Below are 11,140 nucleotides of genomic sequence, written 5' to 3'. Positions count from 1 at the left end.
AATAAAGAAAAATTTTCCTCGTGACTACTATTAATATATGATTTTTCTAGGTATAATTCATGCAGGAAGGCAGAATAAATGTTTTATTTTTCTCTTTATTTTCCACATCCTAGAATAATTAGTTGCTACTCTAGCACCATCCAAAGGTGACCGATGTATTTCTCTCTTTCTTTTAAAAAAAATACTATTATGAACTCAGGAATTTTAACAAACTTGACATGTTTCAATCCATTGCAGATTTATTTATTTTCTTTTTGAAGCACAGATTTCCCATCTTTGGCCAGTGGGAGTCTCTTTAAGTTGGGCCTGAGTCCTTTTGACTCTTCCACTGTCATCTTTGATAGCTTTCTTGCTTTCTAGTGTAACAAAATATTACTGGCTTGTCTTGTACATTTCTTACCTCATACGTGGGATTGGCTATTTCTTCAAGGGGCCCTGGTTCTTTTTATTGAGAAATTGTATTTAGATGTCTCAATCTGAGCAAACTTGGGATGTTCATTGCTCCTGAGTTGGTATCTTCAGTTGGGTTCCCCAGGGAATAGACTGAGACTGATTCATGTACAGAAAGTTTGTTGGGAGGTGTCCTTGGGATCAACACCTGTGGGGAAGTGAAGGAAATAGGATTGGGGGAAAGGAAAAGTTGAATTGTGATAAGGTTGCAACAAAGACTTCAGTTGACTCTATGGGAAGCTCTGGAGCTGGGTTACCCTCCTTGAGAAAAGGGTGCTGTGTCTTTATATCCCCCTCCTAGACAAGTCATTGGATGTGGGCTGGCCTGGAAAAGGAGTGTGACCTTGGGCAAGGCAGCTGTCTTTGGCTGAGGGTGATTCCCAGAGAGAGACTTAGCTGAGAGCCCTTCACTATTGACACTCCCCGCAGGGGTGAGGATGAGTGCCTCAGTCCTAGAGGGAGATATTGGGTGATACACCCCAGCATCCACTACCTCGTCATTTGTTCCAGGCCTTTTTAGTGTATAGAGCTAGGAAATAAGATTTTCTTTTAACCAAAAATAAATCATGAGTTCTTACTGATATTTTCAGTTCAAATTCAGGTTTTCCCTTCATTTCTTTGATTTTTATATTTGTTTCTTTTATGTTGCACCCAAAATCTTGGACTTCTTGATGACATTAACATAATAATTGATTTGCTTTATCCTTATGTGTGTGCGTATAAAAGTTTCAGAATAATTGTGCAAATATGATTACTAAAAGTATTTTAAGATTTTAATTTTTTTCCTACCATATATATTACTATGGATGTACAGTCAAATTGTAATATTTTAAAATACTTTGAAAATAATTCATTTCTTTGAAGTTAAGCCACCACCAACTTGGTACGCAATAAAGTTTAAGTTTTAGAGATTGCCTTTTTTATTTTTATTTAATTTTGTTTCATAATTATTTAAAACATTTAGATAGTTCCCAAGTCTAGGTTTCAACACTGGCTCTATACACTGTTCCCTCTCTCCCTATATAGGGAAGCGTTTTATTAGTTTTTGGTTTATTATTCCACTGTTTCTTTTTCTTTATATAAGCAAACATACATACATACATGTGTGTATCATTGTACGTGTGTGTGCATAGTTGTAACTCCTCCATATTTTGTGGTATATTATATATTCTTTTCTCTAATTTGCTTTTTTCTTCCCACTTTACTAATATATCCTAGAAATCACTCCATTGCATATATAGAGAAAGATAGACCACAGTTTTTTCAGCTAATTCTCTATTGATGGGCATTTGGGTTGTTTCTAGTTACTGAAATATTTTCAATTTTTGCCTATCGGTCTTTGGGAGAGAATGATAGAAGAGGGATTGCAGGGGCGAAGGGTAAATGCGTGGGCAGTTTTGCTAGGTTTTGCCAAATTCCCCTCCATAGGGGTTCTCATTTTGCATTTCCGCTGCCATGTGGAGAGAGCCTGCTTCCCCTCAGACTCATTGATACAATCTGTAGTCCAATTTTTGGATTTTTTCCCCCAATTTGATGGATCAAATGTTATATTTCAGTATAGTTTTAATGTACATTTATCTTATTATGAGCAAAGTTGAACATTTTTTCCCTGTTTTCAGGACCATTTGCATTTCTTTTCTGTGAATCATCTGTTCATCTTTCTCGTCCGTTTTTCTGTATTGCCGTCACTCTTTATTTCCTGTTTTAAAGCTCTTTTATACATTAGATATATTAACCTCTTGTCTGTGATGTAAGCAGCAAATGTTTTTTCTCATTTTCTCTTTTTGCCCATGCTGGTATCTTTTTATACAAAAAATTACTCTTATGTAATCAATTTTTTTCTACTTTTTAATGTATTTCGAGTCAGAATTAGGAAAGTTTTTCCCATTTCTGGCTTATAAATGGATAGACCCATATTTTTGTTTAGTATGTGTATGGTTCATATACACACATTTAATATAAATATAAATATATAAATTATAAATCTGTCTATATAAATATATAGAGATACACTTATGAACCAGTAAATGTTTTCTGAAAGGAGTAAATGAATAGCTATTAAATAAAGGCTTGCCTAAATATAGGATACTTGGAAATAATGCTGTTCAGTATCTTGTTTTCTCTATGTGACTTTAATTATGCGAGCTGGAATGCTGTAGAGAGTACGGAGCTTGGCAGAGAAGCCCTGGCTTGGGCCTCTGCCTGTAACCCTTAATAGCTGTTCCGTGCCCGCTCATCTCTTTTGATCCTGCCTCCTCATCTGCCACATTCCCAGGGTCGCAGTGAGGAGCAAATGGCAGAGGGGATATTCGTGACTGGGGCAGCGAGCGGGACTGTCTGCCTGTAGGGATGCTTACTGCGGTGTGCAAAGGCGGAGGCTCCTTCTTCCCTGTCTGCAGCCAGCTGCTCTGGGCCCTGCACGGCCAAGGCAACCAACACTGAGACCCTGGCCGCAGTGACCTGGCCAGTCTCAGCTTGCCCTCTGAGTGGAAGCTTTTGATCTGCTCTGGACAGAGATGCTTTCCTTTTTCTCTCTTCTGAAAGCCCCACAACGAGAAACCCCTCGTTTTATGTTGTGTGTTGCTTTTATGATTAGACTTTGTGGACCTCATAACTCTCTCTTACTGGCGCAGAGTGAATAAAATACGTGGAGAACAGAGCGAGAAGACTGATATTATGGGTGATAACAATGTTCTTTAGAGAAGTGGCTGTGGAGAGCTGGGGAAATGGATTGCATGTATATATGTATATATGCAGGCGGTGTCAGGAAAGCAGACACGAATTTCTGTGCTTGTGGGTTTCCAGGATAGCCAAGGAGATGAAAAATAATCCACTGGGAGATAACTTCCATTAGAGCCTTAATAGCAGCTTAGATAAAACTAGTTCTTTGGAACATTTTACTGCTATACTTGCCATGAGTATAAGCCAGCTTTCAGAGAACTGAAGTTCCATAAATATTTGGAGCTCTGATTTAGGCCCTTCAAAGAAGATATCTAACTAAAGCTAGAAGCAAAGAGTGTGGGGGAACGATGTCTTTCGAAGAGATCAGCAAATCTGTTAAATAATGCCTCAAGCCATGCTATGGTCTCTGGCTTCATGGAACACATCAGCGTTGGTGTGTCGAGAGCAAATGCCCCTGTATTCTTTATGACTATAGACTTCCTTCTGGGGTAGATGGCAGAGGGCCGTATTTTAAGGCTGTGACCTCTGGTGTGTCCTTTTTAGAGGAGGAATCTTCTCTTGAGGATAACCTTGGCTTTCCATAAACATAAGGGGAAAGAAGTTCCTTCCTGAACTCTCTCCCTCCTTTAATGGTGTTCCTGTCGGCCCATTTATGCAGACTATGAAACACATCCTCCTTCTTTCCAATCAATCACCAAGTCCTGTCAATCCTACTTTATCAACTTCTCTTGGATTTGTCACTTCCTCTTTATACGCACCGTCGCTGTGTGAGCGGGGGTCCCCGCCTCCCCTCATCTGTTCTCCTGCAGCCCTGATTCCTTGGCCTGGTCTTTGTCCCCTGTAGCCTTCACCCTGCTGTCAGTGTGGTCTCTCCATGTCACAGATACAACCATGCCCACTTGTTGATTAAAACTGTCTTGTGGTCTTGCCGAAGGATGAAATACAGATTCTTTGGACTGATGTACAGGGCCCTGCACAATCTGGCTCCTGCCCACTCTTTGATGCCCCTTGGTGGGAATGCCCTTTTCCCTTCTGTTGGCTGGACTCGGCTTGACCTGCTGGGGAACCTCTTCAGCCAGTTTTAAGAAAAAGCCCTACTCCTTTAAGAGAAAGTCCCACTCTTCTTGATAATACCAAAAATTCTTGACTCACCTCTGGCATAACACTTTCCACATTGGATTATTGGATTATATTAATATAATAATAAGGGAGAAGACAGAAGACAGGAGACGGGGAGTCTATGTAGTGGAGAGAACATGGACTTTGGAGTATTAACTATTAATGCATCCTGGGTTTAAATCTTGGCTCTACCATTTACCTATTGTGTGATCTTGGGACTCAGTCTCTCTGAGTATAGATTTTTCTATCCACCTACCTTATAGAATTGGAAGGATTAAATGACATAACCATGCAAAGGTGTCCAGTAATACCCAGTGAGGCCTCAGTATATGACGGCCTCCTACTTTCCTTATCTGCGTCATCTGCTGTTAGCAAGCATCATTGCATTGTGTGGTGGTCAAAAGCTATTGTTTTCTCTCTGAGGAATGGATCTGCTGCATCCTGGTTAGTGTTGGAACTTTAAAAACAGGCCATGTGCTTGGCCAGTATAGGCAATCTATGGAAAGATAATCATAGATTAGTGCTGTGTGGAGACTGTCTGTGAGGGGAAGGAGGTGAGAGCACAGCGTGTTTGTGTCAGGAAACCGATAGTGCAATTAACTTTAAAAGGTTTTCCCAAGTCGGTTCCTTTTTGTGTGGATGTACCTGAAACACCATCCCATGAAGTGTAATGATATCTTTAAGATATGGGGTACTTAAGGACAAGGAGATAATTATATCCTCTTGATTGTCCACGTCCGAACATAGGGAGTAGGGCTCTCTTACAGGAGTAAAACATCGGTGAATAAGGAAAACCCACGTCGTTTGTAAGAGTGGGGGAAAAGGGCAGTGCAGAGGGCTGTTTCTGTGGTTGCAGGACAGAGCTGTAGGAACGGCATGGATAGCTTCGAGCCTGGCAGCAACTAGCCCGTTGCCTGTGAACTGAGCATTCCTAAACTCAGAGAGCCTGGGCTTGAGACTGCGGAGATGGAGATACGTATGTTGTGTAAGTGATCTAAGATGCATTGTTTCTGCAGGGGGCATGGAGGGAGGTAAAGTTTGGATGCTTAATAAATAGAGAAATGGGAATTAGGGCTCATAAAAATTATACCATCTTTCCTCTTTCCTAAAAAAAAGGATCAATAAGCACAAGTGTTTGGGAAAAAAAATCTGTTTTGTGTTGATTTTCTTCTAGTCAAAACGGTGTAATAATGCATTCATTTTTATTGCACTTCCTGCTTTGCTTTTAATGTACCCTGGAAAAGGGCAGATTAAAAATAAGCCTGGCAGGCTCAGCAGGACACAGCGCTAACGCTGTTTTATGCTCCTTCCAGGTGCAGCGTGATCGTCTTCGTCTCCCTTCCCAGCCAGTACTCCGCCTCCTGGATCCACCATGGTGTTTGGTGAGTTTTTCCATCGCCCTGGACAAGATGAGGAACTTGTTAACTTGAACGTGGGGGGCTTTAAGCAGTCTGTCGACCAAAGCACCCTCCTGCGGTTTCCTCACACGAGACTGGGCAAGTTGCTCACCTGCCACTCGGAAGAGGCCATTCTGGAGCTGTGTGATGATTACAGCGTGGCGGACAAGGAGTACTACTTTGATCGAAACCCCTCCTTGTTCAGATATGTTTTGAATTTTTATTACACGGGGAAGCTGCACGTCATGGAGGAGCTGTGCGTGTTCTCGTTCTGCCAGGAGATTGAGTACTGGGGCATCAATGAGCTCTTCATCGATTCCTGTTGCAGCAACCGCTACCAGGAACGCAAGGAGGAGAACCACGAGAAGGACTGGGACCAGAAAAGCCATGAAGTGAGCACCGACTCCTCCTTCGAAGAGTCGTCTCTGTTTGAGAAAGAGCTGGAGAAGTTTGATAAGCTGCGGTTCGGTCAGCTCCGGAAGAAGATCTGGATCAGAATGGAAAACCCCGCCTACTGCCTGTCTGCTAAGCTAATTGCCATTTCCTCCCTGAGCGTGGTGCTGGCCTCCATTGTGGCCATGTGCGTCCACAGCATGTCGGAGTTCCAGAATGAGGATGGAGAGGTGGACGATCCTGTGCTGGAAGGTGTGGAGATCGCGTGCATCGCTTGGTTCACCGGGGAGCTTGCCATCCGGCTGGTTGCTGCTCCCTGTCAAAAGAAATTCTGGAAAAACCCTCTGAACATAATCGACTTCATCTCCATTATTCCATTCTATGCCACGTTGGCAGTAGACACCAAGGAAGACGAGAGTGAGGACATTGAGAACATGGGCAAGGTGGTCCAGATCCTCCGGCTGATGAGGATTTTCCGAATTCTAAAGCTTGCTCGGCACTCAGTAGGACTTCGGTCTCTAGGTGCCACCCTGAGACACAGCTACCATGAAGTTGGACTGCTGCTTCTCTTCCTGTCTGTGGGCATTTCCATCTTCTCTGTGCTTATCTACTCCGTGGAGAAAGATGACCACATGTCCAGCCTCACCAGCATCCCCATCTGCTGGTGGTGGGCCACCATCAGCATGACAACCGTGGGCTATGGAGACACCCACCCCGTCACCTTGGCCGGGAAGCTTATTGCCAGCACGTGCATCATCTGTGGCATCTTGGTGGTGGCCCTGCCAATCACCATCATCTTCAACAAGTTTTCCAAGTACTACCAGAAGCAAAAGGACATGGATGTGGACCAGGGCAGTGAGGACCCACCAGAGAAGTGTCACGAGCTACCTTACTTTAATATTAGGGATATTTATGCACAGCGGGTGCACGCCTTCATTGCCAGTCTGTCTTCTGTAGGCATTGTGGTGAGCGAGCCCGACTCCACAGATGCTTCAAGCATTGATGACGAGGATGTTCATCATGCCACATCCTTGGAGAACTGCACAGCAAAATGAGCAGGGATGTTTGTGCCTGTATCTTGTGTCCCTTCCTGACATTAGGTTAACACAGCTTTATAAACCTCAATGGGTTTGTTAAAATCATTTAATTCTCAGGGTGTACCTTTCAGCCATAGTTGGACACTCATTGCTGGATTCTGAAATGAGAGAATTATCTTTATTTTTCTCAGTGAGGTCAATTAAATACTTTGTTCTGAGATTTATTTTTTACAAGAGAGAGTTGTGATATGGTTTTGGAATAAAAGGTAAATGGTACGGGGTGGGATTTGTTGCTACAGCTTATGCACCATTCTATGTGTGTCATTTACTCACATTGAGCTAACTGTAAATTACTGACAAGTAGAATCAAAGGTCCAGCTGACTGAAGACTACATGCATGTAAGATCCACAAAATGAGACAATGCATGTAAATCCATGTTCACGTTCCAGACATGGAAATTAGGAGCCTAATAAACTTCCTAATTCAGTATGGAGAATGTCTTGCTTGTGTGTTTTTATGTTGAGTAAATACATTTCAGTATGTTCAAGGTGGGCTTGGAAAAGAAATGCTATTTTTGGAGTATCAAGAATCCTTTCTTTATGTTTTTAAATTTGGAGTATAGCCCCAAAATACACTCGCTCTTTTGTTACCAGCCTCCAAGAGGGAGTTTTTCCAAGTTCTTGGGTGATTGTGGGGAAAAGAATTTCAGGATGTACCACATAAACCAACCAAGTGATAGTTTTTATTGAAAGCGAAAGTACACTCTCAGGAAAGAGAGCGGGCAGGCTTGAAAGGGAGCAGCTGTGCTCGGAGGAAGTTGTTTTAGATCTTTCGTAGTTTTACTAATTGAAAAGAGGAATATTCAAGGGTTGGCTTTTGCTAAGAATTTGGGTAGTAACTCCTAGAATTGTGTTCTCTCCCATTTTCATACATTATATGATGGTCTTGAAATTGTCATGGTGATTTTAAGGGTGGAGAAATTTTAAAACCACAAGGTAAATGATATTATGATTAGCCAAAGTTCATGTAAGGTGGCAGAGAGAGCTGACAAGCTGGTTGAAGCGGATTCTTGCCTGTAGTCATCAGCCTTTCTAGTTAGCTTCTGGTCGAGGGTTGTTTACTTTAACACCTGCACCCAATCTTCAAGCCCCTGCATCTGGTCTCAGCCTTGTCTCTAGTCTCCTACTCTAATGCTTTTGTTCAGTAGACTTGTTGGTGGTTGGCAGGTAGAAGAACATGTCTATGATTAAACTGTACTGTTCAGTGTAAACTGGTTAAACATGTGGGTGGCTAGGACATACTCAAACTGTCATCTACGAATGAAGCATGTGCCCTTACAACTACATTTCTAGTATATATTCTGAATTTTGTATAATAATTTCCACTGCTAGGATAAAACTTCATCACCTGAAAATTATGCAGAGCAGAGTAAACCTACACACTCCCAGGCAGAGGTACCTTCAGCGAATGCAGAAAGGAGAAATGTTGTACAAACACACAGATGTGATGCATTATGGTCAGAGGAGTGAAACTTCAATCTCTGGAAAAAGCTATGCCAGCAGCTACAAAATGAGCCAACATTTTCTAATAGCCATAGAGACGGTAATGTATGCATCTTATGTAGAAACCCCACATGATGAAAGAAGACATACATACCCATTTTCAGAGCAGTGACAGAGCAATTCTATCCTGTGTGGGAAGAATTTAGCTAAAGTCTCAATTTTGGAGATGTATGGTGATGCTAATGCATGCTGTCAGGCGGAATTTGGGATTCTTCCCCTGAGGTCTTTCAAATGGAAGAGTCCACATGGATTTGTTATCCAACCTTTTATGTTTGTGTTGAAAGAAGGACATTGTCTGTAGGTTATCAGATAAAGGTATCTCTGACTCATCACTCTTCTTAACATTTCTATGACTTCTAAGATAGACACAACCAAAAAGGGTTTATGGTCACTTTTAAATCTGGAGATTTATTACAGGCATTTGTGTCATCCCCTGCCCATTTAAAAAATCTTTCTTTTTCCCAAAATGTCTTTTTGATAGTGGCATAAATAAAGTTTTGAGGCATAGCATTAGAATTTGAGATCTTATTTTATTAAAGATTTCCTAATTAGTGGTGAAGTAACTGAAGTTTGCTTATATACTAATGGTAATAGCAGTAGTATAACAAAATCAGGAATAGTAATAATTAGCTACTTATGTGAATGCTTTACCCATTTAATCTCATTTGGTGGCTCATTGATGTTCACACAGCGAGTGATGGGGTTGAGCTTTGAAGCCAGGAGCAGACTCCAGGACCTGTGATTTTAACCACCTCCTGTTCTGCTGTGTTACAGCATGGATTTAAGGAAACATCAGAAGAGGTTTCATCTGAAAAGACAAAGAGCAATAAATGCTGTCAGCCTTTGGTTTTTCTAGCATGTGAGTCGAAAGGGGGAAATGCTGACTTGTATACCTTTCCTGATCCAGAAATCAGACACATTTGTTTACAGAGACAGATGTTCTAGAATGCGCTTTGAGCCTGGAACAGGCTCTGAGGGTCCTTCTTGAGGACAGTGGGTGGCAGACAAGTGGGAAACTGTGGCTCTACAAGGGTTCAGCGATGTCTCTGACCTGGTGGGAACTTAAGGGGAGCTTTTGCGGTTGGGCCTGTATAGGAATTGGGCTTTTGCCTATATCTCATCTTAATTCATGGAGAGTGGCTTGCCGTGTGGCGTGAGCGGTAATGGTGGCTTCCCTCGGGCTGGGCCAGCTGCAAACCTCTCCCCCAGCACCTTCTCACCCTGATCCCTGCTGTACTCTTCAGTTAAAATCCCTGCCACATCCCTGGGCCTCCAGCGACACAAAGTTGCAGTGCTTGTGTTTATCTGCGCCTCTCTCAGCTTTCCTGAAGTCGAGGCAGGTCTCCTCTTGTTCATTCACACAGTGAAATGCTGGGTTCCTTCTCGAAGGCCTGAATCAGAGGCTATACGGCCCACTCATACGGATGCTGGTGGTGGACTGGGGCATTGAGTGGTGGGGAGGAAGCCAGGCCACCCGCCCTGACTTCTGGCTCTGCCTATTTCTGTGTCGATTGGTCCTGGGCATTGGGGTTTATTGAAGTTCATCTGAGCGGGACCAGACCACTTCAGGGAATTTTATCCTATAATTCTTTCAAATTCTTTGTTCCTACCCTGTGACCTCTTTCTCTCCTCAGATTTGTTTTATCATCTCTGGCAGCAATTCTTTATGGCAGTTTGGAAGGCCACCGAATCGCCCAAGGACCTGTCCCCACAGGGTTGATTTTCTCCTTCCTAGTCCTTCTCCCCTGGCAATTCTTTCAGCTTCCTCTTGTTTCCGGTGAGCATTTCCTGTGTGCTCACTGTGATGTGTGTTCCGGGCAGGCACTGGGAGTAGAAGACTGAGACCCCATCCTTGCCCTCAGGAGCCTCAGGCCAACAGGAAACAGGTAAGTCAACTGGCGTGTGTGTGTGTGAGTGTGTGTGTGTGTGTGTGTGTGTGTGTGTGTGTGTAGAGAGAGAAAGAAAAGAGAAAAGGCTTCCTGGAGGAAGTGACAGCTGAGTTGTTTGTGGGCGATGCTCTCCGAGAGCCTGGTGACTTCGGTTCCACGCGGAGAAAACCTTCACTGACACTGGACAGGGGGAGTCCGTTGTCTCCCAGGCACGTGCACCGCTGATCTCTGCCCTGTGGCTTCTCTTTTCTCCCTCTTTGCTGACCACCCTACTTTAAAGCATCTTTCACCTTTAGATGTGCTGATCCTGTTTTCTTCCTGGGGAGTTTTAAAAATGTCGACAAGGGGAGACTTTGCGACTTTACTTGCTCTTCTTTTGTTTTGGTCTCTCATTTGCTTTTGTACATGCCTGAGCTCTTCCCCGACTATTGATTTCATATTTAACTTAGAGTTTTGGGGGTACTTGCTATTGTCCCTGTCTAGAGGGACATGTCGGGCCATTGGCTGGGGGCTTCCAGGCTGTCAGACCCCCGTTGTATTTTATAGAGGCTGATTAATGTTACTGGAGAAGCTTTGACTGAGGTTCAGAAGAGGATGATTTGCACCATAT

At 43.0% G+C, this 11,140-nt stretch overlaps 1 protein-coding gene across 2 annotated transcripts in view; it reads left to right on the top strand.

Annotated features, from left to right (window-relative positions):
• The window catches only part of KCNS3 (potassium voltage-gated channel, modifier subfamily S, member 3), a 38,829-nt gene extending 31,257 nt beyond the window's left edge, over positions 1–7,572 (top strand). For both annotated transcript variants that reach the window (XM_012653081.1, XM_012653080.1), the window contains exon 3: positions 5,565–7,572. In XM_012653081.1, the coding sequence (XP_012508535.1) occupies positions 5,624–7,096 (1,473 nt within the window). In that variant the 5' untranslated portion in view covers positions 5,565–5,623 and the 3' untranslated portion in view covers positions 7,097–7,572. The remainder of the gene's footprint in view (positions 1–5,564) is intronic.
• Positions 7,573–11,140: the final 3,568 nt, after the last annotated feature.

This window comes from Propithecus coquereli, unplaced genomic scaffold, assembly GCF_000956105.1.
Source record: "Propithecus coquereli isolate 6110/MARCELLA unplaced genomic scaffold, Pcoq_1.0 Scaffold41, whole genome shotgun sequence".
Lineage (NCBI taxonomy): Eukaryota > Metazoa > Chordata > Mammalia > Primates > Indriidae > Propithecus > Propithecus coquereli.
The sequence above is the reverse complement of the archived record's forward strand: the minus strand, read 5'-3'. Positions and strand labels throughout refer to the sequence as shown.